The 18,743-nt window shown below is 36.5% G+C and overlaps 1 protein-coding gene across 3 annotated transcripts; it reads left to right on the top strand.

Annotated features, from left to right (window-relative positions):
* Positions 1 to 539: 539 nt before the first annotated feature.
* Positions 540 to 18,300, top strand: yps (ypsilon schachtel). 3 transcript variants are annotated; one of them, XM_069135603.1, is made up of 7 exons: positions 541 to 742; positions 4,475 to 4,538; positions 7,497 to 7,530; positions 8,016 to 8,600; positions 12,019 to 12,252; positions 14,059 to 14,115; positions 14,775 to 18,300. In XM_069135603.1, the coding sequence occupies exons 1-7, from the start codon at positions 682 to 684 to the stop codon at positions 14,817 to 14,819; spliced, it is 1,080 nt and encodes a 359-aa protein (XP_068991704.1). In that variant the 5' UTR covers positions 541 to 681; the 3' UTR covers positions 14,820 to 18,300. The 3 variants fall into 3 exon arrangements, with proteins under 3 accessions (XP_068991705.1, XP_068991704.1, XP_046479367.1); XM_069135604.1 differs by lacking the exon at positions 14,059 to 14,115 and having other exon boundaries at positions 540 to 742; XM_046623411.2 differs by lacking the exon at positions 12,019 to 12,252 and having other exon boundaries at positions 577 to 742.
* Positions 18,301 to 18,743: the final 443 nt, after the last annotated feature.

Raw genomic sequence — 18,743 nt, 5'->3', positions numbered from 1 at the left:
TTAAAATTAAGATTATTCGGCCCTTGTACCCAACGTGTTGACGTCCAGTCAACAAGCGGTAAAGTTCTATTCACCGGGTCTTGTAACGACGCGAGTTGTTTACGAGTCCGAATTAAACGCGGGGAGTCTCGGAAAACAAAACGCGTTTGCGAGAAAAACACAGGTACACGCGATATATCGATTTGGCCAGAGTACGCATCAGCGGTAAAAAATAAGGACGGGAAAAAGGGGGTTGAAGGCATCGACGAAATTAATTCCTGCATTATTCCGCAAGGTGAATTTGACCCATCGGTCGAAAAGCAGCGACACGCGGCACCGACGCGGATCGTCGGAAGAGCGAAACAGGCAGCGCAGGAAAGAGGCTCGATTCGTCCGTTCGTCGCCACGCTCGACGCGCTCATCGTTTTCGGCCGGCTGCCGGCGGGGTTCGTGACGACGATATCAAAGCCAGTGAGTGGCGCGTGTGCTGGCCGAAGTAACTCTGACGGTGATTGGTTGACCCTGGCGAGCGCCGGCTGGGATAGCCAATGAGGAGTCGCGTTAGATCGGAAGAATGTTTGCCCGGTTGCTTGGAGCCGCAGCCATGTTGGGAACATTAGAAGGGAACCAACAGTACAACTAGAAGGACGGGAACACCTAGGTTCGGCAGCGGCGTGTCGTTTAACACCTAACACCACCACAATGGCTGACCCGGAGAAGCAGCCCGAACAACCCAAGGCTGTACAGCAAAAGCAGATCATCGGTGAGTAAATTTTCAAATCTCAACAAAAATATCCCTCCGTCTCGTTTCGTATACGAATCGGCACCCTACCACGGTCATCATCGGGTAATGGCGCCCGCGCCGAGCAGACGTATTCGCCTTTCTCGCCATGTGGCCGGCGTGCCGCGAACGCGAGCGAATCGTCTCTATCACCCAACCCCCCCCTCTCCCTCTTCCTCCCTCCCCCCCCCCTATAACCCCTATCCCGCGGAAACGTTGCCCGTTACGAGAATCTTCGTTTTCTCAACACCTCATCGATTTATCCGCCACCGCAGCGCAGCATTTTAACGAAAACTTTCTTCAAGGCTTAATAAATTTGGTAAATAGAAGCGAGGCTCTACTAGCATTACTTAGCGGGAAATGGCAATCGCTCCCGCCCCCCCCCTCCCCCCCCCAGTTACGATTTGTTCTTTCTTCAATCCCGTAACCCTCGACGATTGTTCAGAGGTCAAATTTCACTCTGCTTTCGGCGTACGCTTGGCTAATTTAAAGGAACGTCGTGTACGGCAAGGGGGGGGGGGGGGGGGGGGGGTCGGTACAAGGATCACCTAGTAACCTTAAATGATTGTAATTAAGCCGCGACGCACATGTCGTTCGTATTATCACACCGGCGAGTATAGGGCGCCGGATTATCGACTAAACTGTCTTCCCTACCTTTTATTCGATATCGTTAATTTAAGTGAGAAACTGCCATTGACTGCTTGCTCGTCCGTTACGCGCCGATAGTTCGAACCGTTTCTTAGCTTCGTTTTTTCTTTTTTTTTTTTTTCTTTTGTCTGCCGTTTCCTCTCACGGTTTCGTTTCGCTCAGGCATCAACGAGAGGAAGGGCGAGAGAGACAGAGAGAGAGAGAGAGAGAGAGAAAAGAAGAGAAGAGAAGAAAACAAAAACACAACGCTCCTCGTTTATTGTCCGAGGGATATCTTCTGCATCTATCGCCTTCTTCCGGTCTGAAAATCACGAAAAACTGGTTCTCTTCTTGCAGTTTCATCTGCATCATCGATTTCCTCACACTAGCCTTCTGCAAACCGTTTATATATATATATATATATATATATATATATATATCCGGTTTAGATAATTGATTTCATTCTTGAATCGTCCGCGTTTACTTCGGCCTAATCCTCCTCAGCTCGAGCATTATAAACTCAGGCTTGTAAAAACGACGACGTCCAGGTGTTGTGCGACTTTTCGTCACGTGTATGTAGCTCTACAATTTTTTCTTAACACATTCGAGAAATATCTCCAGACATTACAACGTAGCTGTTACAATACAGCTATTCAAATAAATGCGATATCGAGTGTGAAATATTTTATTCTGCTGTCGGTAAATTTTCGTTATTGTATGCGGCTTGACGATTTCTCGTAGTAACTTCCGCCTTAATAATCTAACCGAGACCCAATCGTGCGTGCGTGTGTGCGTGCGTGCGTGCGTGTGTGTGTGTGTGTGTGTGTATGTATGTATATATATAGATGGATTATAGTAGGCATAGAAGAAGCAAGCAGAGATAGAAGATACCTACGATTCCTGACCGACCGCGTCACCCAAACAGCACGCTGCCCAAGCGAATGGTTGCTGCATTCGAAGCTACGTGAGATCATCCCTAAAATAAGTTTAAGGTGTTCCCTGACTCGTTGAGACTCACTTAGTTTCTTTTCCCATTCTCACTTCCGTTCAAATCGTTCCTCTAGGAGAATTCTTGGAGAATAATTATTAATAATAATAACAACAATAATAATAATGATTGACATATTCTCTATGCGTAGTATTAAAATCTGCGTATGCGTGAATATTTTTCCATACAGCGATATTGAAAATCGTTGTGTGAAATTATTTTACGGAAATATAGTACGATTGAATTGGAAATATTCAAGTCGCTATCGCAGGTATCGCAAATTCGTCAAACTTTCGTTATTCGTTCGAAACGGGATATGATTTGAAATGTATGAAAAACGAGAATTTTCCCAAGACGTTTATTGTATGTATGTCGATAGTCTTGATTTGGTACCAATTAGAACCGAGGGCATCGATCACTGGTGCACCGATCCGATTGCCCGTTTATCGTCTTGTTATGCACAACTCACCGCATTGCTAAAGAAATGCAAAACTACAAAATATTACACTTTGTAACGTGTAATAAGTGATAAGAACGAACAAGCTAGTTGAGCTTTTAGACAATCTTCCGCCCTGCGTTGAGTGATAAGCAATTATTACGATTATATAACTCGCGTGTGCCTGTGTATTTATATACATATGCATATGTGATATTTATTCTCCACCGCTGTTGCTGATTATTCGTATATTCGTACAAATTTTTTTTTTCTTCCTGTCCCGGTTCCTCAATCGGGTCACGCACCGTTTAACATTACCGTAATTTTCCAGCAGCGTTTCGGCATGTTGGTTCGCGAATTATCACGTCAGCAATACCGGGATAGATATCGAATTTGAAAAAATGATCGTCTCGATCTCACACTTACTTTTCAACTCATTACAACTGGTGGGAAAATTTCATTGTAGCAAACCAGCGTCTCGATTTGCTAATCTTTATTGTTGCCGTTCAGAGTAATTGAGTAGCGAGTCTCCTATGATTTGTTAATCCGAGTACTCAGCTTATCTGAATATCACGTTTACGATCTCGAATCGCTTTATTCACTCCTGGTTCTTTCGTATCTCGATATCGCATATGCAGAATCGAATCTCCAGACGAGCGATGACCCGAATTTGAAACGCTATTAATAACATACCTTTCGTGGATTAGAAGTTAACATTTCTCCTTATGCGTACTTTTCCGTCCCAATCCCAATTTCAAACTTTGTATAAAATAAAGTTACGGCGAGTCCGTTTGTTTATAAATACCCATTAGCAGACAATATAGTACGCGAAATTTTCGGTATGTAAAATTGGCTAATTTTAACAAATGCTACGGCATCAACGTTTTCAATCGATTTTCACTTCACGTATCATAAAATTCCAAAAAAAAAAAAAAAAAAAACACAAACCGCTTATATTAATACTAACATTAAAATAAGCGGCAATAAAAACTTGACTACCTTTTACAATATAATTCGCACGCGTCCGTTTCGCCTTTTTTCATTTTTAATCCATTATTATTGTTGTTATTACAATACATCGTTTGTGTTTACACGGTGTCGAATGAATACCCATTTATAACAAGCAGGTACGAGCTCGCGATTATAAAATGTACGAGGCATAGCTGATGAAATAATATCGCACTGTACCGTATCAGCAGCAGCAGCTTCTCTTTTTATACATCCGTTAATAGTTTGTATATATATGAATTACTACCAAGCTACCGACTGCCGTGTAATCTTTCACTTTCAAGAATATTTTACGATTGAGATATTTTGACGAGCGATGATCGAGTTACAGCCGATTATTTATGTCGGGACGCGTCTTTATTTATTTATTTATTTTTTTTATTTATTATTTGCAACCGCTATAAGATCCCTCACTATATATTTTATGCGTAATGAAAACTATATGAACGAATGATTAATATATTTACGTATTTAAAACAATTTTAATAGAGTATTCTTTAGTATATTAGTGAATTTTGTAAAAAAAAATTTCATAAATAATTGTATAATCCCCCCCCCCCCCCCCCCCCCCCCCGTCGTTTTTTAATTTTTATTCCGTACGCTGCACGATGAAGAGAATTTGAACTGACGATTATTATTTGTCATTTATTTTCAGCTAACAAAGTGACCGGGACTGTGAAGTGGTTTAACGTGAAGAGTGGCTACGGGTTCATCAACAGGTGAGTTTAATTAACGTTTCGTTAACAGCGAACTGATTTATTTATTTACCAGTTATCCGCATACGCCCCGTGCTTTAATTTTACGTATAAAAAATTGCGAAGGCGGATTTATGCTTCCCGGTTTTTACACTTTTTTTTTTCTTTTTTTTACGCATACACATCACGTTTTCGCTTTCCTTTCCGCACATGTATAACGCAAGTATACGTTTATATACATATACGTATAAACATGGAACGGTGGAAGCAAGAACGCGCAACAGGTGCGAGGATCGTACAGTCAGATATCATTCTGTGGATATAAATAAGCCTGCAGGAATAAGCAAAGAATATCGCAAGCGTGTTAAATATTCGTGATTAATATTATATAAAAATCTACGGTGGAGAAGATGAAAAATTTCTGAAATATACGTGTTACATGTGTTATTATTTTGAACGGTTTTCACGTGAATAACCTTCATATACATATCTCTTAACTGCGATAAATTTTTTTGCAAAATTTACACGCGCTGAATATTCTTTGCTTCATTTCCGGTTCGGACGGATGTCGCGCAGCTTTTTACAACAAAACGCGCGAGTAACGGTCGTTTATATAAAATGTCTCTGCGGTATTTTTTTTTTTTTTTTTGACGTGAAGTATTTACGTATTTAAAGATAATTCAATATCTGCAAAATAATCAACGAGTGTAATAAAATTCAATTCAGACTTTATTTTATTTTTATGTCTGCAGAAAATTTTTTAAACAATTTTTGTTGGCGAATCTTGTCACTTTTGATTTTTTTTTTTTTTTTTTTTTTTTTCATCTGTTTAAATCACTTTTTTTTACAATTATTCTCATCGAAATAGAAATGAAGGATAAAAAACAGGGATAAATGTTTAGAGAGAAAGAATTCTTGGCTTGAAAATTTTGCGGTAAACCGGCGAATAAAAAAAAAAAAAGAATTTGCGTCAAAAACGTCAACGGAAACTGCGACCTACTTGTAGATAATGAAAGTTTAACAAACCAATTTCACTGATTCCTATTTCGATGCGGTTTGTGTGCAAAGGCGATAAGAGATTATCGCGTGCTGCACTAACAGCCACGTGTCACCGTCGCTTGAGATCTTCCAGAACGACGCTCTATTTCTAGGCCCCTTTTTCCCCGTTTTGGTACTCGGCCAAAAAATGTACCGTTCTATAATCTCTTCTCGAGCCCCTCTTTTTTTTTTCTTTCTTTCTTTTTTTCTTTTCTACCTTCGCTAGTGTAATTTTTTTTGCTAATTTTATGCACTCTCCATTTTTTATCGATTTTGATAGCCATTTTTTTTTTTTATTTCTTCTTTTTTTTCTTTTCATATTCAAATTCATTTTGCCTTGTAAATCGAATTTTAGTTTGCTGAAAATGATCAAAAATGAACAAATTATTATTCTATGATACACGACATGATGGAAAGTAAATTTTTATTATTATTATTGTTGTTGTTATTATTATTTTTTTTTTATACCGCACACTAGAGCAAGGTACGATAAATTATTATATTATATGTATACACGTGGAGAAATGATCGTATACGTTACAGAGAAGTTTGGAAAATTTTTTATACTGTGCCGTAACAGTTGTAATTATAATAATTATCTATAGATAAAAAAAAAAAGTGCTGGTAAATCTGTTTGAATAATTTAGACAAGAAGGGGGGGGGGGGGGGGATACGATATGTCGATAAAATAGATTAAATTCAATTGCAGGTATTCCAAAATTCAAAGCTACATTAGACTCACCTTTATTCAGTCTCTTCAAATTTTTTTTTTTTTTTCTGCATATATTACAGTGAAATTAATCGAAACCTACAAGTCCCGTACATTAAACTTTACCATTATATCGAATCATCTGTAGCTGCATAAACTTGGAATAATTAATTTATAAATTGCTTAGAAATCAGATGTAAATCGATCAAAATCATCCCCCACTCCCACCCGGTCTTTACTTACCCCTCTGTACTAATTTCCTCGGAACGACGTCAACGCTCGCTCGTTTCTTGTTCATGCGCGTTTCTTATTACGTTTTTCGCCTCATAGTCGTCGTAGTCGGATATTGCCGTGGGCGGCGTACAAGTTCAACGACCCGCTTCTTCTTCTTCTCCTCCTCCCCGTTCTCGTCCTCGCCCTCATCTACGCTCTGCTCTTCCTGTAACATTGTCCATCTACTACCCGGCTCTCTGCTCTCCGTGGTTGTGTAGTTTAACTTTATAGACTCGAATCGACGTGTCTGCATGCGCTTGCGCATTTCTCTCCCATCTCTCCCTCTCTCTCTCTCTCTCTCTCTCTCTCTCTCTCTCTCTCTCTCTCTCTTTCTATCTTTCTATCTCCCTCTTTCTTTTTCTCTTTCGGGCTTTTACACCACGGTACTCTTTCACATGCAACTATATAACTATATGTATATGCATAAGTATATGAGTATTATTCGTTAATCATCGTCCGTCTACACGCGAGCCTGAAATTGTTCGACGTCAACTATTTTCATAAATTAATATACCTATTGTTTCGAAGAATTTTGAAGCGGTTTATTCGGGATTATTTATTTATTTATCGTCGATCTATACAAGAAAGTGTTCAGGTCGACGATAAATAAATAAATAATCCCCAATAAACCGCTTTAAAATTCTTCAAAACGATAGATACATTAATTTATCAAAATAGTTTTTATAACACGTTGACGGCCACGGAATTTTTCACGATTCCGGTCTAAAGAGCCAATTTGATTTAATCATGTTATATTATTTAAAACTTTAAATAATAGTACATAGTAATAATAAAAAAAGCTTAAGAAAAAACATGTTACAATTATCCTCGTAGTTGGCAGTCAACGTTTTAGTTTTTAAAATTTTTTCCCAATCAAAAAACTCCTTTTGTTATCAGACCTATGTATTAAACGTGTATATCAATATGTTACCAATCTTAGAATGCAATTTTGTATGTTACAGGAATGACACCAAGGAGGATGTATTTGTCCATCAAGTAAGTTGTCTTGCTAATTGTTTCTTTTTTTTTTTTAATTTATCTGTGTTTTTTTGACGAGAAAAAAAAGGATATCAAGTATTACGATTAAATTTGGATAACCTTTTGTACCCTTGATTGTTCTCACAGTAAAAATTACTACCTTGTTTGAATAGCCAGACACCCGGCATTCAACGAGGCTGAAGTTAGTAACTTTAATGTATAGAAACGTTGAAACAATAACTACGATTTTGTACCTTTAGAATACCCGAAGAAGGGGTGAATTGACAATATCTGAGTTTGTTGACGCTGACATTAAAAGTTTACTAAATTTCAAGTAATCCCAAAGTTGCAAAATAACGACCAAACTTTTTCAAAAAATGCATCATTACAGTAACGTTTCAAACTTGAGCCCGATGACGTTCAATTATTTTAACATTCAAAATTATTACTCTATTAATCTCGAACTAACCGGCATATTTCTTTTTTTCTCCCTATACTTATAGTCGGCCATCGTAAAGAACAATCCGAAAAAGGCTGTACGCAGCGTGGGGGACGGGGAAGTGGTCGAGTTCGACGTGGTGATCGGGGAGAAGGGCAACGAGGCGGCGAACGTGACTGGGCCGGAAGGAGAGGCGGTCAAGGGCTCGCCCTACGCGGCCGACAAGCGACGAGGATACCGTCAGTGGTTCTACCCTCGTCGAGGTGGCGCGAGGCCGCCGCGCAGGCCACGCGAGGGTCAGGAAGGCTACGAGTCGGGCGAGGGCGGGAAGCCCCAGGACGACGTTAGCGCCGGGGAAGGAGGAGGGCAGCAGCAGCAGCGCCGATACAGGCCAAGGCGTCGATTCGACGGATATTACCGAGGGCCGCGTCGCTCCGGTCCCGGAGGCCACCAGCACCAGGGCGAGGGAGGCGAGGACGCCGGTGAGGGAGGCGAGCAGGGCGGCGAGGGACTCGCCGAAGGCAACGTGCCACGCGGTGGGGGAGGAGGACGAGGACGCGGTGGAGCTCCCCGACGATTCTTCCGTCGCAATTACCGCGGCGGCAGGGGAGGAGGTCCCCCCAGGCGTCCAAGGAGCCAGGATGGCCAGGTAAGAAGAGATCGCTACTTCTTTTATTACTCGTTACTCTATTACGATAGCGAGGTACACTTGGGGACAATGAATCTGAGACGGCTAATTTTTTACACTAGACAGTTATGTTGGCAACACGGAGAAATCTACAGCGCCACTGTCGGCCGAGCGGGAAACTAACTCAATCTCAATAAACGTAACATAACCCGTGACCGTCGAATCTAACCTCAAAATACCGCGGGGATGATGACTTGTCAATCTAACAAGTTAGATTAAGGTTAGATTTAACGGTCATGGGTTATATTATGTTTATTGAGATTGAGTTAGTTTCCCGCTCGGCCGACAGTGGCGCTTTAGGTTTCTCCGTGTTGCCAACATAACTGTCTAGTGTAAAAAATTAGCCGTCTCAGATTCATTGTCTCCAAGTGTACATTTTAATGTCGTTGGTTACTTTTACCGCATACTCTTTCACACCATCTCGAATCACGCATCGTTTTGTTAGTTCTACTGGGCGTGTTTCATGCCGTCGATATTGAACGATCGTCTCGGGTTTGATTACAATTTTTTTAGTATATGATTTTTAACTTTCTTTTTTTCACGTTGTTTGATTCGTATCGTTGTGTTTCATTTGTACAGGTCTCTGTAGCTTGTTGGTCTTAATTTAATATTTGGACAATTTTACTACGGGATGATCGTCGTACGTTCGGTGTTTGGTAAATCTATGAATTCGTAAAGTATGGTGATATTTCTGAAATTGAAAGTGAAAGAAAACAGAACTTTCAAAAAATTAAACAAATTTACGAACAAGAGCTTGGATAACTAGTTTTCATTTCAAATCATTTTCGAAACGGTGACAAATCCGGTGTACTTATATTCATTAAATTTCAGTCTCTGGTGTGTCGTTTTGTTCAGAAGATGATGACGAAAAATCTATATCGAAGTCTTTGTTCGTAATTTTAGACTTTTGTTTTTAGAATTTCCGGAAGAATCACCATGAATTATGAAGGTAACAATTTGCGAAAAACACTCGACGTTCGTCCATCTCGGTATAAAATTGCCAAGAAAGTATTGATTTTTAACAGTACAACTCCAAATTATACGTAGTCGATCAAATTTGCGTTGGCATGAAATTCATCATTTTTCATCTATTCACTCCTTCAGTTAGTTATTCGACTGGTTAGTAATTATTTAGATAATTTATTTACTCTTCATTTTTGCGTTTGATTCGTACTTGGAATGCTGGTTCATGTGTTATACAACTTTGAATCTTTAGCGGTCTTTTTTTTTGAATGCTGATTTCAACGGGTTTGCGTTTCCTTTTATTATTTAATCCTCGTACATGTACATACATATAGATGTCGCTATATTCCAATATGCAAATAGTGCATTTATCAATAATATAAATTGCGCCTATAGTTTTTGATTACATGATAGTATAAATTACAAGCCGTGAATAAATATGTAAATATGCAGACAAAAATTATCCGTCGAGAAATTGAAATAATATGCAATATACAACATGCAAAATCGAATAATTTTATGCAAATAAATTAACTTGCTAAAAAAAGAAAATTACAAGAACATTTTTTTCATCAGTTTTCAAAGTAAACTGGACTAGCCGATTATATTTTTCTCTGCATATTCATCAATTGAACACTAGTGTTTGATGTGTTGTACCGATTTTAACAACACCTGTCTATATACTACAACAAATTTGGCTCGCTAACTCGTAGAAGCCTGCATTATTATCAGAGTTTTAATGTCAGTATTGTTCGTCCTTTCGTACACTTATATATAAAACAATGATTACTTTTCTAATATATATCCCTCATAATTTACTCGTTTAGATATTTATTTACTTATTCCTATTAACTTTTGAAATTCGGAAACAATCGATTGTTTATTACTGTATTTTATTATTATGCACAATTTACACATCTACTCGTACCTGCGAAATAATTTAAACTTTGTGTCTTAGTTTGTTGCTTTTACTGTCGGATTATAAGCGGTTAAATCAACGTAGAAAAAGAGAAAAATGGAGATTCTCTCAATTCTATAATTCAATTTGCAGTAAAATTCATCGTCGTTCGACTCGAGCACAAGTATCGAGTTTATTTTTATTATATAGATTTGTATGTATCGTAATTTAAGAAATTTGCACACGTAATGCGATATTTTACTTACATAGAAAAGGTTGACAGCTTTGGGTAAAAAAAAATCACCTCGAGTCTTGAATGGATGTACAAAAAAGATGAATCAGCAGTTCTTAAATCGGAATTCGTAATCGGGATCTCTCATGCCTTGTCTTTTTTTTTTTTAATCCGAAGAACTGTAAAACTTAAATTTATTTATTACACATACAGGGTACAATGATAGTCATATTCCCATTTGGAATACATCTAGGTGAGGAAAATCCCGTGTTTTTTTTTTGTCTTTAAATCATTCAGGATTATTTTTGCAAGAATCGTTTATAATCATATCAAATATTGCGTGGTTGGGGATATTTTTATCAATTTATTTATTTTTTTTTGCCACTGACTGTATAAAGCTTTACGAATAATCAGTTCATCGTAGATTTCGATTTCTATTTTTTTCAAATAATCGTAGACTTGCATTAATCGTTTTTACAGTTATTCGTATTCTTCGATTCACCGTTTTCCCAGTTATTTGTAGACTTTAATTAATCGTTTTGTTAAGTATTCACAGACTTCGATTAATCGTATTTCTTTCTCGAACTAATCGATTTATTGGACAAATCAACAATGAATCTAAGTTACGATTAATCGAATAGGTAATTGGATAAACCAACGAATCAAATTCTTCGATTAGTCGAATTTTTGGACAAAACAACGCATCAAATTTTTCGATTAATCGAATTTTTGGACAAAACAACGAATCAAATTCTTCGATTAATCGAATTATTGGACAAAACAATGGATCGAAGTTACGATTAATCGAATAATTGGACAAAACAACGAATCGAAGTTACGATTAATCGAATATGCAATTGGATAAACCAACGAATCAAATTCTTCGATTAGTCGAATTTTTGGACAAAACAACGCATCAAATTCTTCGATTAATCGAATTTTTGGACAAAACAACGAATCAAATTCTTCGATTAATCGAATTATTGGAGAAAACAACGGATCGAAGTTACGATTAATCGAATAATTGGACAAAACAACGAATCGAAGTTACGATTAATCGAATAATTGGCCAAATAATGAATCGAAGTCATGATTACTCGAATAATTGTACTAAAAGGTTGAATCGAAGTCTACGATTAGTTGACGAACTGTACAGCCTTATTTGTGAGAAAAACAACCGATGGGTGAAAGGTGTAGTAAGGATGTGGCAAACGTAGTAGGCGGTAGTTTTAATGCGAGACTGGGAATGTGACTGGCATAGACGAAATTGCGCTGTCAATTGTCAGGTAAGCGATGACGAGGAGGGTGCCGGTGAGGGGGGCCTGCAGGGTGCAGGCGGCTCGCAGCGGCCCCTCCGCCCCCGCTACAGGCGTCGTGTTCCCCGCCAACCACGTCCGAATACCCATCTCCAGGGCGCCAACAAAGAGAACCTCCAGCCCGCGGCTAACAAACCTGCTGATCCTCCTCATGCACAAGCTACAGCCAAGACCCTCTCTGAGGGCGGCGACAAGCCTGTCAAGGTACTAACAGATCCAACCTACCTGCAAATCCCTCGTTCAACCTCTGCTACATTGCTTCCGTAACCCTATCGCAAGCCAACCTCCGACTTTGGTTTAACGAACTTTGATCGGCTCGAAGCCAAAAACTGAAATATCAAATTGAGGAAGAATAAAATTACCTTTTTTTTTTTTTTTTCGTCCATCGAATTATTTATATTAGACAGAAAACTCAAAGATGCAATTTTTATGTGGGAAAAGTTGTTGTGTAACTTTAGGAACGTTTCAAATTCAGTAAATTTCTTATAAATAAAATTTCAAGCATACTCAAACGTTGCAAAATCTGTTGTTCCTTCGAAATCGGTCTAAATTTCCATTCGCTTATATTTATTAGTTTACTTTGACTAGAAATCGCGAATATTCGATGGTTTATATTCGTATAATGGTAACGGAAACAAATTGGAAAGAACCTGAAAAAATAGTCATTTCGAAATATCAGTCCGCGGTCTGAATAATTCCATCTACATCCTTGTGATTCTGTACTTTATTCTTTTGCAATTTTGAAATAAACATATTTCTACATATTATTTTAGAAAAAATCAGTTTTGGTAATTGCAAAGCTTGTCGAAAATAATTGTTGAAACATCGATGTAAAAAAAAAAAAAGAGAAAAAAGCTATCAACAGTTGAAGAAATGATTTTTATTCTACTGAAATATCATAAAATCTATTTCGGATACTTTGAAAATAAATATTATAACTGTAACGCTGTTCAATTCAACAAGTTCAGGTAAATTCTCTGCGACAAATGAACGAAGAAAAGACAAGAGTACAGGTTCAGTTCTCGCGTCAATTTTTTCATTCAAAATTTTTGCCAACTTGTAACAAATTGCAAAGTAAATACAAAAAAATTCATTTCGCAATGAATATCGTAATAGTCAAGATGTGAACAAATTTGTTTTTAAACCGAGGTAAGCGTGGTTGGCTGGCGACAATTTTCCCACATCCCTCAGAAATTATTGATTAAAGAATGATTGACCCTTGATCAGAAGGGGAGAAACCTCGAAGCTGGAAGTGACGTACGTGTCGAAAAAAACACGTCGACTAGAATCGCGAATCCCTGCATTTAAGTTAATAATAACGTGTATCTATCTCTGCCTCTCCAAGCATCGCATTACATGTGTATCTTGCAGTGCATCAAAGCTCGTCTCCCATATGCGGCTCGTCTAATTTTGCTGCTAAGTTTTCGCCATATTCCCCCGACACATTTTTATAGGTATATTGTACCCACGCTGCTGTTTAGAATTTAGAAAATCTACAGCTTGCAAGCAAATTGACAATGCCATTACACTATTGTTACTATCATCATTAAGGTCCCATATAATTCTCTGAAAGTATCTATGAATAATGTTTTTTTTTTTTTTTTTTAACTTCCTTTTTTATTTTCAATTTTCAATTTTTCTTTTTTTTTTTCATTTCAACCCATTTAAAATATGTGTTACTTAAAATTTGATAAAATTTCATTGCCGTTACTCCCCTACCGCTTTAGAGTTTCAACGTATCATCTTAGATGGTAATATTATTGAGGGTAGTGTAATTTCTTAGTTGGTATATAATTGTTTTATCGCTAGGCCATTGTGTTCTTCATAAAATTATAGCTCTCGTTGTTTGTTTGAAATATCATTGTTTCTCATTTACAAAATTTAGTTTCCTTAAGTTATTACTATTGTTATTGTTATTAGTATTATTATTAGCGCTCTTTCGTAGTCGCTTTACACGTACACGCACAGCAGTACTATTGCATGTATTTTTTTTCTTTGTACTATTTTCAGTCGGAGCAAAAGCCGGATGCACCTAAGGATGCACCTGCACCTGCCCCCGCTCCACAGGTAATTTCACTATTCGTTTTTCTCTTTATTTATATCAAGTTCTTTTTCCACCCATTACTTTTGTTTTTTTTTTTCATTTTTTTTTTAATTTTTTCACTCTCAACTTTACCTATACACTGTACGATATACTCGTATCACATTTGTAGAATGTTACCATCAAGTCACTACGCTGAAAATTATACTTATTGTTCTTACAAATATCGTAAGACTTTTGATAGCATTCAGGAATTCCTCTAAAAGCAAATCATGAATTTACTTCTGTTCCTTCAATTTTCATCCATACGCATAAAATTGATCGTATTCATTTATTATGTTGATAAAATCGAATCCTCTTTTCGTTGAACTTGAACTATGAAGTCAAACACGCGATATCTTTCTGCTTTCTGTATTATAGATATATGTGTATAATTAGACTCTTCTATACTCTCATTTTGAGAAGAACTATTTTACAGCTTAACTTTATTTGCTTCTCGCAGTAGTTTGCACACCCTTGCCTTCTCGTATAATGCGTATATAACACACGGAAATGATGTAAAACGGAGGGGGGGAAGAAACTTTGTGCGAGTGATGAAAGATTGATCTTTTCGCGTTACATTGTTAAGAAGATCATTGTTTACTGGTTATTTATTTCGATTTCGTTTTTCTTATTCAATTTTCAGGAAAGTCAACCAGTGCAGAACACCACCACCGAAAGCACTGCTTAAGAGAAAAGATTGCCGCTGTATCTTCCGAAGAACTTGCGTCATTTTGATCCGACGTGATCGCGATTTAAAAAATATTTAATTCTAAATCTTAACAACACCAACATCAGCTATAACAAAATGAAACTAAAATAATAATAGCAACAAACGGAAGTAAATCGCGCGTAGAACGTGCAGCGGCAGTAATCATGCTAAACATCAGAAGTAGCAGCAGCAGCAGCGGCAACAGCAACAACAACCAACAACAACATACTATAACAATTATTGAAAAAATACAAAAAAAAAAAATAATACAAATACACAAAAAAAAAAAAAAAAAAAAAAAGAATGAAAGAAAAGAAATCTCCCACCCCTCACGAGTTAAAATAACAATAACAGTAACAGTAAACCAACAACACACTACGAATTTATATCTACTGAATATAGGAACCATTCTTATACCGCGGTATTACAGATGGGGCCCAAGGCGCAATTAAGTAATTATAATAACCGTTTAGTTTTTCATCACACAAATATTGTATACGAATATCTAACCACAGCGGAGATGTCGAACATCATCGTAATATTAAGAAGAAGGGAGAGGAAGAAGAAGAAGTAGAAAAAGAAGAAGAAGAACTATTATTATTATTAAATGCGTTGTAGGAAAATTGTTTTGCTAAATATCAACTTATTGCCATTTGTATTCTATTTTACGTACCTTTTTCACAACTAACTGAAAGAATTTTAAGTCAGGGCTCAACGCGAGGTTCGTAGATCAACAAACTGTGTAACTTGGTCAAAACATATAATATTTCGTGCAGTTTCACCATTCAGTGATTTCAAGCGGTGGTTGATATATCTTGTGTATAAGAATTTCAATTTGTCTTTTTTTCGTCATGAGATCGAATTAACGACAACATTAATGAAAACAATTTTTCTTTTTTCCAACAAACAAAGTCTCTCGCGTCGCGTTTCACACATGTTGTATCTTTACGCGAAAATTTATATACCAACTATACTATTACTGCTACTACTACTACCACTACTACTACCACCACTACTACTACTACTACTACTACTACTACTACTACTACTATTGCTACCTAACTGCGGGTAGAAGCTAATGAATTGAATTTTTTTAATCATGCAGCCTCGTAAGAGAAGAATAATTGGGATGAATTTCTTTTCTTCTCACTAAGAAAATTAATCGAGTACAATTGTTAACTGCATGATGAAAAGAAAGAACGAGGAAGAAATAACAAGTTAATTTTTAGTCAAATCGCGCGGTAAGACTTGAGATGATGACGATAATAAAAGAAATAATCAAATAACGATCTTAACAATATAGTTATACCATTTTTAATTCAAAAATGAATTAAACTTGATTGAAATATTGGAGGAGGATAAAAGATTTTGCGGACACGGTATATATATGTATATATGTGTATGTATATATACGTATATATCTGTCTGGTCATGTATGTGATGAAATTATAATTTTGGTTTTTTTTTTTCATGGTTATTTTTCTAAGTTTTATTCTGTTGCTTCGCAAGTTATCACGGAATTATTTTTCTCCTGATTTGTTTTTACGTTTTTTTTTTTCGCGGACGCATTGGACCAAGTTCTACGTGTGACTTATATGACTAATGAATTAGTTTGATAATAATTGTATTAGTTTTTTTTTTCCACCCCTTCCTCTTTCTGTGATCTGAAACACACATCACATTCATACATACACTATGTGGCATTATATCGCTGATGATGATCGATCGATCGGTTACAATTAGAAGAAGAAATGATAAGTTGAAAAATTATTAATTTTAACACACTCACTAAACCTCCACACATTTAATCTAAAATTATTACGAAACGTGAATGTGACGATAATTTGTAAATTAAGTAAATTTTTCTTCCACTTGCGTCAATATGCGTAGTTTTCAACTTTGCGATTGTTGCCTAAAAAGTAAACAATTAACGAAAACTGTTAAATCATGTTTTTACAACTCTTTACAGCAATAAAAAAAATAAAATAAAATCAATAACGATAATGATTACCCCTAGTGGGTTGTACTTGAAAATGTGTAACAATTTATTACTAACTAGCAAATGCAAATGAAATTTCTAAGTTTTTTTTTTTTTTTTTGTTTTCCCCCTCAATGTACATATAACAATCACTGGCATCGACGCATGCAAAAAGTTTTCACGGAAAGACAGGAGTTTAAACGATTATTATGAGAAAGAAGTAAGAAAGAAAAATGGAAGAATTTACATCTTGTTTTTCCTCTGGATCGAATATTTCAATTACCTCCTATACGCGAATTTTTTTTGTTCTTTTATCAATCTTTATACCGAGATTCTTTGTTTCAAAATTTTTATTTGTACATTGCGATGAAGTGATGGAAAAAAAGTGGAAACAAGATAAAACAATAAAGTGTATCATTTCTACTGATAATTGTAAGATTGTGTGTAATATTATTTTATTTTTCAATTCTCAAGTTCTCGTACGAGTCACGTTCGTTGTTTCATCCAATCAACAAAATCATTTTAAGTAGGGGAAAGAAGTTATTGGTTGGAAAAATCATTGACGAATCAAGAGTCACCAGGGTAGTATTTTATCTTTGCCTCGTACTATTTTTTCCTTATTAAATCCATTGTCGTGTTGTATAAAGTTGCCGCTTGCAAAGATTCGATCTCGTTCAATCCGCATTGTAGAAAATAATATCGACGTACTTCATGATCCTGAATATACATATACACCACGTTTAAAGCGTCAGTATATGCGAATATTGTTTGGAACACATTGCTGTGTAAGAATGAAAAATAAGAGGAAATACCCCCACGAAAGATTTGTTAAAAAAAACAAAAAAAAAAGATACGTTTTGTGTTAGTGTCGTCGTTTGTTATATACACAGCCCGTTGAGTCCTTGTGATGTGCATAATATCTTTGTTTGTGTATTAATAATTATTTGCGAGAAGAACAAGAAGAAGAAGAAGAAAGAGAAGAATAATAATAAGGTGATGAAAAATGTGAGGAAAAAAAACAGAAAATAAGAAAAAAATAATCATAAAAAAATTAATAATAATAATCGAAGTTAATATCTAGAGAGTGCTGGAATTTATGAAGAACCCGCGGTTACCAAAAAGCTTCGACATTCTAAACTAGGAGCGCTCCTCGCGTATTCGTCGAGTATGATATTTTACCTAGTAATTCGATTTTCACTGATTGACATTATTATTAATGTTTGAAGGCACGATTAATTGTAGGCGCTGCTAGTAGGTCTGGTAATGAAGCTTGCGAAATATGCATGCAGGGCGAAATACAAAGAGGAAGAGAGTTAAAGAGACCTCAGAGGGTAGCCGCGAAGTCAACCGAGCACCGTAGACGTATGTAAGATCAAAGCTTACACGAAGAAAAAGAAAAACAAAAAACAAAAAAAAAAAAAATGAGACAAAATTTTTTTTCTTGATACAATTGTATTTAACTGACTATACAAAAAAGAACAATGCATGTGTTAAATGAAATTGAAGCAGAAAAAAATTGAACAACAATTATTACAGAAGCCAAAAGATGCAAAACAAACACATACACACACATAAACATCGGGATAAGGTATAATAATGTTGATATTATCCGCTGCCATACCCATCCTATTCCTAACCTGGTGAAAAATACAAGACAAAACAGGTGAACAGAAAAAAAAAAAAAAAAAACGTGCAAAACCAAACAACTTAAAATCAATCTCCCAAGTTGCAAACTACATGTAATGTACACGTTTACCGGTAGCGTTGTATATCTATTACTATAAGTACCGCAATTACTGGTGGAAATGTTAATCAGCCCGCGGTGTTTGCAGTTTCGAGTTTTCTTTCGTTTTCTTTTTTTTTTTTTTTTCTCAGTGCTATGATAATTTATCGGATCAGTGAAAAAGCAGTGAATCTTGCTTGCG

The sequence above is a fragment of the Neodiprion pinetum genome, chromosome 4 (genome assembly GCF_021155775.2).
Source record: "Neodiprion pinetum isolate iyNeoPine1 chromosome 4, iyNeoPine1.2, whole genome shotgun sequence".
In the NCBI taxonomy this organism is placed as follows: Eukaryota; Metazoa; Arthropoda; class Insecta; order Hymenoptera; family Diprionidae; genus Neodiprion; species Neodiprion pinetum.
The sequence above is the reverse complement of the archived record's forward strand: the minus strand, read 5'-3'. Positions and strand labels throughout refer to the sequence as shown.